At 43.0% G+C, this 16,439-nt stretch overlaps 1 protein-coding gene across 2 annotated transcripts in view; it reads right to left on the reverse strand.

Annotated features, from left to right (window-relative positions):
• Nucleotides 1-16,439, reverse strand: part of SH2D1A (SH2 domain containing 1A) — a 534,870-nt gene that overhangs the window by 333,817 nt on the left and 184,614 nt on the right. For both annotated transcript variants that reach the window (XM_069205937.1, XM_069205938.1), the window contains exon 2: nt 14,475-14,538. In XM_069205937.1, the coding sequence (XP_069062038.1) occupies nt 14,475-14,538 (64 nt within the window). The remainder of the gene's footprint in view (nt 1-14,474; nt 14,539-16,439) is intronic.

A 16,439-nucleotide genomic window follows, 5' to 3' on the forward strand; every position in this document is an offset into this window, starting at 1 on the left:
TCTAATAATTTAATGAGGTAATTGAATGCTTAGTACTTGAAGCACAGTGGAATACAGGTTTAACAGCTGGGACCTTTTGAGTCTGATTATTCAGAGTTTCAATGTAACACATACTTTTTGTATACTTTGAATTCCTAATCAAATAGGCCATTAGTGTAACATGTCTCACAGCTGGCAGGATACACTAGACAAAAAAATGAATGAAAATTCATGACTAAGAGTTGTCCTTAGAGATGGGGGGAATGAAACTCGATCACACGTCATCTGTATCTGCACAGCTCTGGATAGGGATGGAAGAATATTGTTAAAACCCTTTGGTCATTTAAATATGTACCTAGATTTTGCATAAATGATATAGTATATGTTTTTCTTTTTATATATCGAAAACTTTATATGATTTGCAATTGTGTATTTATTGACTATCAGTAAAATCATTACAACTGTTTTCTCAGTTTGATTCTTTGACCAGCTATTTTCTGGGCCAAATAAGTTGTGCTTCTGGAGAGAAACTGGGGATAAAGAATTCATGGTAGGTTTGTAAGAGAAACCTGTGGATCGGTAAGGCCAGCTGAAGCTGGTGTTTGCTTGAAGCTTTTGAGACAAATGGAGCGAAGCCTGCCTCTCGCCTGAAGCCACGACTGGTATCCAAGGAAGAGAGCCTGAGAATTTGGCAACAACTGGAGTAGCAGGTATATAACTTTACCTGCACGTTCTGAGCATTTAGTCATTTGTTGCATCTGAATTTAAAAAAATGACATTTGTTGATGTAAAAATTGGGCTAAGTGTGTTTTTGATGGAAAGCATTACCTAAAAACGAAACTGACTTTAAAATCATTCATTTGAGGCATGGTTTGTTTCAAAGGCAAAACGAATACGCTGCTAGCCTGTGGCAATTTTAAGAAGTCACAGCCAGGTACCCAGTAGGTGTAGTTTTCTAGTTTTCAAACACTATTTGGGTGCCCAACAAAGCCAAATTCTTTTTTTGAAACCCTCCTATGCCCTACATTACATTTACTCCATTGTCTTGTCCTACAGGTCATGAAATTGTTTTCTTTTCAATTAAATTAGCTATTGAATTTTATTGTAGTCATTTCTTAACTGCAATATAGTATTTGATACTGATACTCATGCAGCACATTTATCAAGACAGTGGCTCCTCTTCATCACTGTTTCACAATTTGGTCACCTATGCATACTTATTTCCTTAAAAAGGATTGTGCCTTTAATATTATCTCTCTGTCTCTTCCTTTCTCCAGATGTTTACTCCTAATGCCACTCTTTCATTTCTGTCTCATGTCCTTTGACATGTGTCAGCTAAAATGTTTTCAATGCTAGTTCTAAACTCCTTTTGCACTCTTAGTAGAGAATGGGCTACAAATCATACGTGTCAGTACCAGTGAGCTGCAGCCTTATTGACACCTGGAAGATGTTTTTCCTCCTGTTCCAGAAAGAGTTTGTGATTCTCTGATGCATTTAGGACACTCCTCTGGCTCTCAAATTTTAACACACCAAGAAGTAAACAGGAATAGATAATACCATATTGTTACTAATCTGATCAGCTGCTGAACAATAAATATAGTAGAAAGGTGTTTAATGGAAATGCTTGACAGGTCCTGATACCATTACACCATTTTTTATCTTGACTGTGCTATTACAGGCAATGACCAACCATATAGAAGTCTTTGCCCACTCCAAAGGAACAGTCCAGTCAGAGATGCTAAGCCAGGTCATACCTCAACAGTACAAGGTCATGTCTGAACTAAATTTGTGATTCACCCACATATAAGATATAGATGCCTATCAGGAACAGTTCTAAGAAACTGGGGTTGTATGTCCAAAGAACGCATGCCTTTACAATACTGCTGTTACTCTGTAGTCATTACAATGAATTTGTCTTTAACACACATTCCTTTACCAAGCATATGATTGCAGCAACATTCTTTAAGGAAAGTGCTGGACTTTGGAGCTGAATAAATTACTATTCCAACTCCAGTCTACACAACAGTGGAGAAAGAGTTGGACTTTAAAGACTAATGCTGCTTCCCCTAAGGCATGTCGTTGTAAAGACATGCGTGGTAAAGTAATGCGTGGTAAAGACGTATCTGATGTAATGACCACATTGTAAGTGCAGCGTGTGGTTCGGCCCTCGAGGTAAAGGCTGTTTCACTAAACCATCATGCACACATCATCTGTCTTCCACACAGATCATCTTCTTTGCCATTGCAAAATAAATACCCTCTCTCTGGTTCACTGGCAACTTGCTACTTCAACCATACTTTGAATGCCTTTTTTCCTGATTGAGGTGATGCCCAGGCACACTTCTTTTGTAATGAAGTGCTACAGTGGGTATCACAAAGCCTTATCATGCTAGTATTGTAAAGTGATGTATTAGTTTCAACACAATTGCCTTGGTTGTTGGCTTCTCAGGGTGAAGTCTTCCTCCTTCAACCCTACCATTACCTGTTTGCTACATGGTGGAACTTGTCTGCCGTAGAATACCTTTCAGATCCATTGCACTTCAAGCCAGATAGGCAAGGGACTCACTGGATTGGCCCGAGTTATGGAGCCTATGACATTTTAATTAAGTCATTGTGCACATATATCACCATGATATCTCTATGAGGGACAATCTAATGACATATGTATTTAGGGGTGTGAAATGGGAGCCATGCCAGTCAATGTAAAATGTGTCCTTCATGGACAAAAAAAGGATCTGCTAGAGTGTTGTTTGCTGATGTGAGGAGTGGAGGGAGAGGGCCTGATTCACAAACGTAAATTTACACTTTTGTGTAAGTTTAAGTTTTTTTGGTATTCACAAACTACAAATTAAGAGTAAGTATATGACTGAAGAGCCTCCACAGTTGAGGCAGAGAACCAGGCACATAAATAGACTTGTCTTCATGCTAGAATTATCACCAGAGGTCATCCCAGTTGACGATCCAGCTGCACTCAGTCCAGGAGCTGATTTCTCACTGGGAACTGTACTGAAGTTGACCCTGACCGAATGCACATATTCTCACTCCCCCAGCTCAGCTCTGATAAGGAATAATAACTGGATTAGCTGTTTAAAAGTAAGATGCGTGATCCATCTTGAGAGACTCAAAAGGCAGATTTGCTATTTAACTCTGTAGCTACAATTTAATATAGTGCTTAGAAATAGTGCTGGGTTAGGATATTAAATCACTAAAATGCCAGGAACATTCTGCTTGATCACAGAATACATAACTGCTCTTTTTTTATATTATGTGTGGTTACCATTCATATTTCATCCACTAAACTGAGGATTTTAAAATAAGACCTTAACCTAAATGTCAATGTTTCTTGGTACCTTCTTTTAGTGTGTTTTTCATAAACAGAAGTTTGGTTAGATTACCACTATGTCCCTGAAATTTGAATGGGACTGATAGTAACTTGAAAACACTTCCTGTGCAAGATTACTCAGTGGGTCCAAGTCAGGGCAATGGTCCGACTCAATTCAATATTAGTGCGTTAGGGAACAACCCCTGCAGGTCTGTCTAGATGTGCGACAACATAGGTCAAGCAAAGAAGTAGTAACACATAGGGGAGAAGAATGCCTGTGTGCTCATTTGTTCTGTGCATTGGCAGAGATGTGTCGTTCATCTCCGGTGTAGGTAGCTCCTTTTTCGTGCATTTATTGTCAGTGTGAGGCCGCTGCGGGACTTGTCCATGGCCTACATAGCCCCAGTCCATTTCCCAACTATCACCTGTCTCACTCTATAAACACTGGTATCACCTGTCTCCATTAATCACTTGGATTCTGGCAAGAGGCCTGGCACTACCAAAACGAAGAACTTGATGAACAAGCGCACCAATGAAACTACTACCATACAGACAGCAAATCTTAAAATGTAGTCCTTTCCTTCACGTAAGTGAGCCATCTCTTCCCTTTCCCTTCCCTCTACCCACCCCAAGAGTCAGTGCACATTAAAATATTGTCTTGAGTTGCAACAAAGAACACTTATGTTAGCAGTGCGCAGAGTTGTGCTGCATGCTTCACCAGGCTGCTTCATTGCACATTTTTGTTTTGGCGTTGGATAAACAGAGGTAGTTGGCATGCAGGATTTACTGTGGTACGGTTGGTAACATCTTTAGATATGGTTAACAGTGAGGGGTTTCGATTTGGAAAAAGTTTTAGTGTGGCCACATCATCCTTGTTTCTAGTGAACTGTATTTCATAGGTAAATTAATACTGCATCTTTTGCCACATAATTGAACAGGGTTGTTCTGTTCCCATCATGACAACTTTTTGTTAATGTTCATGTGTTTTGCTATCTGTACTGATGTTGGTGAACTGCTTTAATCTTCTTCATGCACCTGAGACTGAGTCCGCACTTAGTATACTGTAAATTCATGTATGACAAGCAACTACACAAGTTGAGTGAAAGGAAATCCGTCAGGTCCTCTTAGTCACATTCTGTTTCATTCTGTATGGTGCATCTATTACATATTGTTAAAGTTGTAGCTCAAATGTTGGGGAAAGAGGTGGTTCATTGTAAGGCATCAGTGTTCCAGATGCATCCTTTTAGAAAACTCCTTTAACCTACATTTGATCAAGAAGTGTGCGTGCATTGCCTCAGTAGTTTTAATCTGGATCACTTCCTTTTTATCAACTCTTTCCCTGTTTTATTGAGGTATACAGATTTCTGAACAAATCGAAACCAAGAGACCCTGCAGTACGTGAATGCAGATAGTTATGACTGAGATCACACTGCCTGGATCTTTTTCACTTCTTTCAACCGCCCTATTCATATCTTGTGTTTCTCGGTCATCTGAAAGTCAAATTATCCCTTTTTCTAGATTTGGAGGGAGAGAGGAGGGTAACATCATTGGCTGAGCATTTAGGTACCTGCAGTTTGTATGAAGCATCCAAAGTACATCTCCAGGAAGGCACTGATGATGATGGGGCTAAGATGCATCCCGATGTTCACCTCTGATTTCATCACATGAGCTTAGTTTGTACCCCTCTGCAGGAGGCTGACCTGGTTTGTTATGGGTACCTTGGGTACTTACACCTTATACCAGGTCCAGTTATCCCTTCTTAGTGAACTGTAGTAGTGTTCTAGCAGCTTAGGCTCATACAGGTAGCTATAGCAGAGCAGCCTAGGCTGAACTAAGAGACATGCAAAGCTCATGTCCCAACCCTCCTTAACAAGAGCAAAGGGGCCCCTATCAGGGTGACCTAAGAGGAGTTAAAAGGGTCTGTAGCCTACTCCTTTTTGGGGTACCTCCCTGTAGGCCAAAAGGAGGCATGGTAATAGGACATCCCATCTACTTCTGAGTTTTTCAGAAAGTCCCATAATCATACCTTTGAGAGTTTTATTAAACCTTTCAACCAGTCCATTCGTTTGTGGATGATAAGGGGTGGTGAACTTGTATGTAACACCACACTCCTTCCACATTGATTTTAGGTATGCAGACATGAAGTTACTACCTCTATCTGACACCACTTCCTTAGGGAAGCCCACTCTGGAAAAGATTCCCAGGAGGGCCTTTGCCGCTGCAGGAGCTGTAGTGGTCCTTAAGGGGATAGCTTCTGGGTACCTTGTTACATGGTCCACCACAACAAGGATAAACCTATTGCCAGAAGCTGTTGGAGGGTCAAGGGGGGCAACTATATCAACCCCTACCCTTTCAAAGGGCACCCCAACCACTGATAGAGGCATTAAGGGGGAATTTTGGGTGCCACCAGTCTTGCCACTGGATTGGCAGGTGACACAACTCCTTTGTGTCTTCTGACATATGGGGCCAGTGAAAATGTGGAATAAGTCTGTCCCATGTTTTACTTTGGCCTAAGTGTCCAGCTAATGGGATGTCATGAGCCAGAGTTAGGAGGAATTCCCTGTACTGCAGGGGGATGACCTGTCTCCTGGTGGCACCAGGTTTAGGGTCCCTTGCTTCCGTATAAAGGAGATTATTCTCCCAGTAAACTCTGTGTGTTTCAGTGACATCACCATTTTGCTGCTTGACAGCTTGCTGTCTGAGGCCCTCCAATGTGGGACAAGTTTGCTGTGCCACACTCAGCTCTTGCCTGGCAGCCCCCCCTGCACCCAAAAGATCAGCTGTATCAGCTTCCAGCTCCTCTTATGTAGGTTCTGCACAGGGAGAGAATTCATCTTCCTCAAAAGGGGAATCATCTGTGGAGGGAGGGATAGTAGACAAGGGTTTGCCCTTCCTACCCCTAGTTTTTGGGAACACTTGGTCCATTGTTCCAGGATCCAAGTTTCCCTGTCCTCTTTGCTTCTTGGCCTGAGCCCTGGTAAGACCAAAGATGTGCCCTGGAATGCCCAGTATTGCTGCGTGGGCCTCCAACTCCACTTCAGCCTAAGCTGAAGTCTCCAAATCATTGCCTAGCAGACATTCTACAGGTAAATCAGTGGCTACCACAACTTTCCTTGGACCAGTAACCCCCCCCCCAGTTGAGATTCACAACAGCCATGGGGTAGCTTACAGTGTTGCTATGGGCGTCTGTCACTTGGTACTGGTGACCAAGTAGCTGTTGCTCAGGGGCAACCAGTTTGTCCATCACCATGGTGACACTGACACCTGTGTTCCCATATGCCTCAACCTGAACACCATTAATCAGGGGTAGCTGCTTGTAGTTATCCATATTAAGTGGACAAGCAACTAAAGTAGGTAGCTCACTGCCATCATCAGAGACAAAAATAGCCTCAGTGATCTCCCTAACTAGACCAACCCCAACTACATTACCAATGGCGAGCCCAGCTACACCCTTTGACTGGCTATTAGTAGTGTTTTTCCCACCATTACTGCCATTACTAGGGGCACTAGTGGTTGCAGTTGGGGTTGTGGTGGTGGGAGTTTTGGTGTTTTTCTTTGGACAATGAGGATCAGTTGCCCAATGGTCTTTGGCTTTACACATATAACACCAAGGTTTCTTATCTTTGTGAGAAAAGGATTTGGACCCACACCCCCAGGGGATTTTTGTGGGCCTGATGAAGACTCTGATGATTTTTTATCCTTGTCCCCACCCTTGTCATGTGACTTACCATCCTTCTTCTTGCCATCCTTGTCACCCCCGTATGAGCTTTTCTGCTCACTCTTGTTCCGACCCATTTGTCTGCCTTCTTTCCCAATTCTTGGGGAAAGGTCAGATCTGAGTCCACAAGATATTGATGCAACAAGTTAGACACACAATTATTCAAGATATGCTGTCTCAGAATCAAGTTATATAGGCTTTCATAATCAGTCACCTTACTGCCATGTAACCAACCTTCGAGGGCCTTCACAGAACAGCCTACAAAGTCTGTCCAGTCCTGTGATGTCTCCTTTCTGGTGTCTCTGAACTTAAGTCTATACTGTTCAGTGGTTAAGCCCAGACCATCGAAGAGTGCATTTTTAAGAACCTGGTAATTATCTGCATCATCATCTCTGACAATAAGAAGTCTGTCTCTACCTTTGCCAGAGAAGGATAGGATAGCAGCCCACTGTACATGAGGGACCCTCTGAACTTTACAGGCCCTCGCAAGAGCAGCAAAATACTTGTTGATGTCATCACCATCCTTGTATGGAGGGACAACTTTGTGCAGATTCCTAGAATCAAATGAGGGTTCCGTAACATTTGTATTCCTAAAACTACTGCTGCCACCATGGGGAACTAACCCCAAACCCTGCCTCTCTTTCTCCACAGCCAGGGATTCCCTGTCTAAGGCCAACTGCTGCTGCATTAGCTTCAGTCTGGCCTCCTCTAACATCAGTTTTCTGAGTTCCCTATCTAGGGACTGGTCCTCAGGGTTAGAATTATGGGAAGCCTCTGAAACAGAGGTAAGATGAGAGTGTGCAGAGGCAGATTATCTCTGACAGGGGCAACTCTAATGACCTGGCCTCTAGGGGTGAAGGGAGCCCTACTTGAGTGTGAGCCCCTCCCACTACAAGTTATACTAGGGGGCTTGTTGACAGATAGGTCTGTGGAAGGACCATTCCCAGGATTGTCATCTTGCTCCTCTGAGCACTCCTGGTTGGAGTCATCCTTTACCTCTTCCCCTGTCCGATCTGGACCATTGCAGAGTTCCTGATCATCCTGAAGGAGAAGATTTAAGAGGAACTCCTTATTGGGGTTCTTCCCAATCCCTAAACTTCTTTCAATGCAGAGACCCCTCAAACTTTTAAAGTTAAGATTTTCATACGTTGTCCTGACAACTCTAGGGGTAGCTTCTACAGAAGACATATTGAAAGAAAAAAGTTTAGGAAAGTGAGTAAAACGTTAGTAGAATAACAGAGCTAACTTTTTAGAGAAAGGAGAAAACTTTTCAGAACTTTGTAAAACTTTTTGCAAAGTTTAAAGAACTTATAGAAAGTTAGAAAATGGTTTGTAAGTATATATTATATATGCTCTAAGTATTGGAGCAAGTTTTTCTTGTGAAAAGCACAGGTAACAAAGTGGTAAAGCAATTGCAAGTACTTATCCCACCGCTGCACCACCAATGTAGGAGGCTGGCCTGGTTTGTAGTGGGTACCTTGGGTACTTACACCTTATACCAGGTCCAGTTATCCCTTATTAGTGAAGTAGTAGTGTTCTAGCAGCTTAGGCTGATAGAGGTAGCTGTAGCAGAGCTGTTTAGGCTGAACTAGGAGACATGCAAAGATCATGCAATACCACTTATAGTTACACAGTACTTATACACAAGGAAAGACAATACTCAATGTTACCAAAAATAAAGGTATTTATTTGGGTGGCACAGTACCAAAAATACCTTAGAGACAATACTCCTTCTGGAGGTAAGTATTATACACAATATATACACTAGACACCAAAATTAGACAAGTAAATAGTCATAGAACAATGCAAACAGTAGAAAATCCTATAGAATGCAAAGGGAGAAAATAAGTCTAGGGGCAACACAAACCATATACTAAGAAAGTGGAATATGAATCATGAATTCCCCCCTAGACAAGTGTAGTGTGTTCAGAAACGCTGGGAGAGTAAGAATACAGTAAAGGTACATAAATTATCCCACCCCAGAGCCTAGAAAATCAGGAGTAAAGTACTGCAAGTTTCCTTAGGACACACTACACCTTGTTTTTGGGATTTTGCAGCAGACAACAAAGTCTGCAAAGAACAACTGCTGGATTATTGGACCTGAAGACCTGCAAAGGAAGGGGACCAAGTCCAGAAGTCTAAAGGAGTTCCAGTAAGGACAGGAGCCCCTGCCAACCCAGAAGAGGGTGCAAAAGAAGGGTCCCCGGTTGGTTGAAGACTGGAGGAATGCACCCTAGGAAGATGTCAGTGGGTTCCTGCATGATGCAAAAGATGTCCCACGACGTGAAGATCGTTGAAGACAAGACTTCATGTTGGAAAGCGCCAACAAGCCTTGGCTATGTTAAAAGTACGTTTTGCATCAAAATGGCGCTGGATGGACCCAGGAGGGACCTGGGGGCCTCAACTCTGTGTGAGGAGGAAGAGGAGGCTCTCAGCACTTTAGAGAGCCCTCAGGATGCCAGCCAGCACCCCCAGAAGCCACAGGATCTGGCTTCAAAGGAGGTGCAAAATGCAGTTGATGCAGCACAACAAAAGAAGGTACCACGCCACCAGAGAACAGCTCAGCGAGTTGAGCATCACAGTATGGAGTGCTGGGGACCTGGGCCAGGCTATGCAAGAAGAAATTTTGCAAAGAGTGCACAGAGGCCTCAGAAGGCGAAAAAGACGCAGTACACAGGTGTACTATCGCTCTCGGGGAAGGCAAGGTCTTACCTCCTCCAAATTGCATCAGTAGGACCTCAGGACAGTCTATGTCGATGATGTCCACCCTCTGTCCGCCCTCAGAAGCACGCTTGTTGCTGTTAGAGAAGTCCTAGGGTACCGGTCGTTGTCTTGGAAGGTGCCTGCTTGGAGCAGGGGAGCGACTCTGTCACTCCACGGGAGATTTCTTTGGTCCTTCTGGTGCAGGATGAAGACAGGGAGTCCCCAGAGCGTGCACACCATGGAAACTGCTGCAGTTGCTGACTTGGAGCTGAGGTTGCTGAAGAAAAGTGTTTCTTGTAGACACTTTGTTGCAGTTACAGCGTTCCTTGGGGCAGGCTGCGGTTGATTTGAGGTCAGAAGAGTCTGAAGTTGTTACAGAGGATTCCTGAAGGAAACTTGCAAACAGAATCTGAAGAGAACCCACAGGAGAGACCCGAAATATCCCAGAGAGGGGGATTGACTACCTTACCAGCTAAGGACCTATCAGGAGGGGTATCTGACGTCACCTGCTGGCACAGGCCACTCAGAGCCCTCCAGAGTGACCCAACACCTTGCAAAGCAAGATGGCTGAAGTCTGTGACACACTGGAGGAGCTCTGGGCACCACCCCTGTGGTGGTGATGGACAGAGGAGTGGTCACTCCCCTTTCCTCTGTCCAGTTTCCCACCAGAGCAGTGGAGAAGGGGTCCCTGAACCAGTGTAGACTGGTTTATGCAAGGAGGGCACCATCTGTGCCCTTCAAAGCATTTCCAGAGGCTGGGGGAGGCTACCCCTCACCAGCCTGTAACACCTATTTCCAAAGGGAGAGGGTGTAACATCCTGTTCTCAGAGGAAATGCTTTGTTCTGCCTTCCTGGGACTGGGCTGCCCAGACTCCAGGAGGGCAGAACCCTGTCTGTGAGGTGGCAGCAGCTGTAGCTGCAGTGCAAGCCTCAGAGAGCTGGTTTGGCAGTACTGGGGGTCCATGGTGGAGCCCCCAGGATACATGGAATTGGCTCCTCAATACCATATTTGGAATGGGGTGAAAATTCCATGATCTTAGACATGTTACATGGCCATATTCAGAGTTACCATTGTGAAGCTACATATATGTATTGACCTATATGTAGTGGACGCGGGTAATGGTGTCCCCGCGCTCACAAAGTCCGGGGAAATGGCCCTGAACTATGTGGGGCCACCTTTGCTAGTGCAAGGGTGCCCTCACACTTAGTAACTTTGCACCTAACCTTCAGCAAGTGAAGGTTAGACATATAGGTGACTTATAAGTTACTTAAGTGCAGTGAAAATGGCTGTGAAACAGTGTGTGCACTATTTTACGCAGGCTACAGTGGCAGTTCTGTGTAAGGGTTTATCTGAGCTCCCTATGGGTGGCAAAAGAAATGCTGCAGCCCATATGGATGTCCTGGAACCCGAATGCCCTGGGAAACTAGGTACCATATACTAGGGACTTATAAGGGGGGTCCAGTATGCCAATTGAAATTGGTAAACAAAGTCACTGGCCTACAGTGATCACATTTCCTGTGACACCCTGGCCCTGTGACAGCTTTAACCACTCACAAGTGGCAGCGCTTCATGTGCCTTTCATTGATCTGTGAATCCTTTGTGAATTGTAGAATATTTATGTCGCCAATTCACCATTTTTATTAAAGATGAAGCCAAGCACTAAACACCCTTCCCTTAGAGGTGCTAATCTTGTACATCCTTAATAGCAGCAATTGGTATTGTGAAACAGCCAATTCAAAAACATACTAGTGATCATGCAGACATTTCTAAGCACAGAGAAAGAGAAATGTTACTCATCAGAAGAGTATAATCCATACAGGGTAGCATGAGTCGGGTAAGTGTGCATATAGTCAGGGGACAGACCCTTTACAATGCTATATAATACAAAATGATATTTTTGTCTTACATCTATTTCATACATAACTCACTGAAATGGACCATTGGGCAATCCACAGTAGCCATATATGTGGCGAAAGAAACAACAGTCACTCTACTAAAAAATCATAATACTGTGAAGAGTTTAACTAGTTTGACTGGAGTTTAACTGATTCTTTATAGTCCTTTTTGCAGTCTGGCTGCCGACAGCGCGGGTTACAATACTAAATACAGTGGGCCTTGAGTCTATTTCTTCATAACTGGATGTCTTTCTAGTCTAGCTCATTTCCCTGGACTTTATTGCATGTTTTTTCTTCCTATTCATGTGTTTATGTTACCCACGGAGCATGCCTTCTTTATCATCACTTTTGATTGGCTGAGATGTTTCAAATCTGTGCTGACACCATGGGGCTATTTTTATCTTTTTCTTATTTTGTTTCTCATTTAGCACTACATGCAGTACATGCCCTGTTCCTCCGATGGCTCAGTGTGCATGTAGGCTCCATTCACAGTCTTTACTTACCTTCCACACCCTGTCTCTCTCATTGTAAGACACTGAGAGAGCGCAGCTTATATACTTAAAAATTAATATGAAATGTTTATGAACTAATGCGTAATAATGCCGCATAGAAAATGTATTTTGCTAACCGTGCGCTTGAAATGTGCCCACGGGGAGTGGCCGCCAATATATACAATGACTAATTAAACTGATTAATAATGATGAAATGTTATATTAGAGTATGATTTTGCACTAATAATAAAAGATTATATGTTAAAGTTCTGCTAATAAATCATTAGGCCTTAGTTAGCATGAGTCGAGGCCTAGCTGCCCGGTTTCATATTAAATGTGTTTTTCTAACGTGCAGTGTGCTGACTTGCTGAACGACATGAACTTGTACTTTTCCAAAGCTAGAAGATGAATGTAACTGTAGTAGATCTGTTCTCATAAGATTCAACTTGCTTAGTGAAACATTCTTGCTGAATAGTGTAGACTACTCGCAGGTACAAGGTCGCCTGACCCGGTACAGACAATGGAACCACTGACTGAAGATGCAAAGAGGACCACGAGAGTATGAAATCATACCGGACATTCTACCCGCTGAAGACGTCAATCATAAGGACCAATAAACTACGTGAGAACTGTTATGGGGTGACAAATTTAATGAAGTCATTGAAACCCTATTGGAGGGAGATAGTGGGGTGCTGACCCCAACCAATTAAAATGTAGGGGATTGTACAACAGAAAAGGGATAAAAACCTATGACACGGGGAGCCATTCAGATAGAGGAGGGGGAGATGCTGTTGCGAATTTTGCTATAACCCAGACACTTTGTCACACTGCATAGAGACTTTGCTGTTTAGTTCTTCAAACCATCCTTGCCCTTATATTGCCCATTTACACTTTAGCTCCTTATGAGGGAAGTGCCCGTTACCCGACTGCTGAAATCCTGGCTGATGGCGAATCAACTGATGTCCTGAGGACGAAGACCGAACCTGTATGCTGACCCAATACGGAGGGTAACTATATGACAATGAAATTGTAATTGTCTGTTTGCTTTTCCTTTCTAGGTACCAACTGCTTCTTTTGACAGAGATCATAGTTTCTAAATTGGTGTTGCTAAATTCTTTTGCATGAAGCCCAACATGCCAATGCTAATTCGAGGATAGATGATGGGTACACTAAACAGACGCAAATAGAAAATAACTGAATCTATGCTTTGTTGAATAACGTGATAATGATAATCTGCTAAGGATAGCCTATGTTGACGTTGTGCTATATTCTAATATTTGTGATTCTTGCTTTGATGAAATCTTATCAGAGTTGCCATTTTGTGACTATGCTAATGTGTTTCTTGGTTTTGAAACTAATAAACTTACTAGTAGAATTGTAATCAATAGGGAATAAACTTTATATAATAGCACTTAACTGGTGTGGTTTTTCATGACCGCAAGGTCATGGTGGTTTCGGAGTCTTATTAATGTCTTTGACTAATCTGAATTGTCTTATTATGGTAAATATTGATGACGTTATTGACATATTGATTGACATGCTGATTAGTTATCTCGTCCTAAGGTGTCTTCAATCAGGGTCAAAAGATTCATTGGCCTAAAACGAGTCCCAGAGTGAGTAAATTAGTCATAAAGGGACGCGTAGCAACACCAAGCACTGCAGTCTCTCGCTGCCCTCCTCTACCTCTCTACCTCTTCTCCTCCCCGTCCCCACTCCCCTGCTCCCACCTCGAGGAAGACCTTGATAGCCCAGGCACGACTGTATGGGGCAAAGGATGCACTTGGCTCATGTTCGGCACACCAGTTGCCAGATGGTGGGTTTGGCAATGCTGATGGATGGTGTCCTGCAGCACTTTTCTGTGCCTTTTGGGGCCCCCTTTTCCTTCGACTTCTTTCTCTCCGCTACCTCTCTCCTTCTACTCCTCTGCTGCTGCCCCTTTCCCACTCCATGTAGGCCATAGCTCTGGCATTTGCCAATGTCAGAAGCTTCTAAACTGTGCTGCTATTGGCAAAGCCACTAACAGCAAACAGCTACATTGAAAGTGTATTTGTATTACCTTACGTGATGAAAACGTACGTGACACAACCTGGCAGGCAAACTGGAAGTTTAGAAAATAAAGTTTTCTTACTTTAAAGATGGCCTCCACATTGAGTGATGCAACAAAGCATGATGCAATTTGGCCTTCATCTTGAAAGAGTGACTTTAAGCATAAAGAATGTGATAAAAAGATGCAGCTGCTTTTTGTGACTACAATATACAAATAATGTCCACTATTGTTTAGGAAAGTATATGAAGTCATTAGCTTTCAATGTACATTTCTTCAACAGAAAACATGAGGCAAAGTTTTGTTTAAAATAATACATTACATCAGTTGTCCAAGATCCCGTATCTGTCTGATGTATCCTGTAGGTGTATACATAGCCTTTAAATCTGCAAATGGAAAAACAAAGCTTTTTTTATAATTGGTTATCAAAGAAAGAAAAGTACAGCATGGGTACTAATGATGTATTGGTCATAAACAAACATAAAGGTATTACTACGTCAAAGTTTTATCATGTGAATACCTAGAGCTAGACATTAATATATTCAAGACTATCAAAGGTTTCTGCTCCCTTTGCCTCTAATGAATGATTCTGAAATATTGAGAAGAAAGGACTGATTAAAAGCGTATGCATCATAGTAACCGAATTTCTGAGCACTAGAAGGTGATGTTCATGGACATTAATTATGGATAGCCTATGATTGCGTCTGTTACCCGAAATGTTCTTTGATACTCCTGGTACCGCTCTTGCTACCACATGCCCCAGGGCTAATTTTGAGAGCAGCAGAAAAAGACAGCAAAAAGGTTAGATTCCTGTTTATTTTCTGTGATTTTTGTTCCATACTCTTGTTCAAGTCCCTCATCAGCAAACAGGATGAGTTGAAAGTCAACCTTGTGATGGAACCTCGAGACCTAGGCCTATCTTTGGCAAGTGATCACAAATGTGTATGACTTACAGCAAATCACTATCTGATTTATCTCTTATACAAGTAAGTAAAAAGATGGGACCGAGCAAGACCAAGAAACCAAGATATTCTGAGACCCCACGTGCTTCACCTTTATGGACATAGATAGACCTGCAACACTAAATCAAACACTTGGATGGTAAAGTCGAGGAAAGGACACACAAAGATGCCAAAATCACAAACACAGCAGTGATGACACAGATATAACCACACGCCTCAGCATATTATTGATCAGCAGGCCCACACACCTTCCAATATACGTGGGCATTGAAACACTGCCATGACAACCTGTGCTATAAAATGTGCACCTCATCACAAAAATACAACGCAAGAGTACCAACAGATCAATACAGTACATAGGCCCTCATTATGAGTTTGGTGGGCGGCAGATGCCGCCCGCCAAACTCATTTACATGAAAGACTGCCACGCCGGTCTTCCACCCGCTACCCTATAAAGAGTCCCCCGCTGTTTCCACCCACGGGCCCAATGGGGAACAGGGCCTTAACATTGACGTCAGCTCATACTTGAGCTGGCGGCAATGTAGCGGTGCATCGGTGTGACAACACCCGTCGCGCAATTCACTACCTTTAATCCGGGCAGTAAAAAGTGCAATGGGGCTGTTCATGGGGGTCCCTGCACTGCCCATGCTCCATCTACATTGAGATTAGCAGTCACATCTACCATACTCTCACCATCACCAACTTATTTCAAACTCTTTCTTCCATGCCCATGAAAGCTAAGTTGGATAGAAATAGCGTCACTAATGATTTACCATGACAGTGCTGGCCACAAAAGTACAGACATCTGCAGGAGCTGCAAATTGCAATCACCAACCTGACTTGCTGAAAAGCATCTGTGCACTCTCCCACCCTACAACACTTGAATGGTGGCTTCTAGGAGCTTAACATAAAGAATTATGCTAGTGCTTCTCTCAACTCAGCCAAAGGGTGATGTTAGCTCCTGAAACAGCAAGCAGATGGTGTTGGCACCCACAAAGGCTACCATACAGGCAGGAGCACCCAATATGCTTGACCTTAAGGACCTTCAAATTTCAGTTTTTAAGTATTAGGCTTTATTTTAGCACATGTCTTGCTTTGTGAGAAAAAGACAAGGCAGGCTTAGTAATTAGAATGTGACAAGGGTTGATTGGAACACACAGTATTAGGGAGAATTAGAAATCGAGAAATCTAATATTTTATCAGATTAAATTACATATTATTGTGTCTTGATGTATTATGAAGAGCATCACCACAATATTAGCAGGAATGCTTAAAGGTTGGCATGAATAGCTGTCTGGAAGTAAGGCAGAATTAATCAATCGTTG

The sequence above is a fragment of the Pleurodeles waltl genome, chromosome 2_1, assembly GCF_031143425.1.
Source record: "Pleurodeles waltl isolate 20211129_DDA chromosome 2_1, aPleWal1.hap1.20221129, whole genome shotgun sequence".
Classification (NCBI taxonomy): Eukaryota; Metazoa; Chordata; class Amphibia; order Caudata; family Salamandridae; genus Pleurodeles; species Pleurodeles waltl.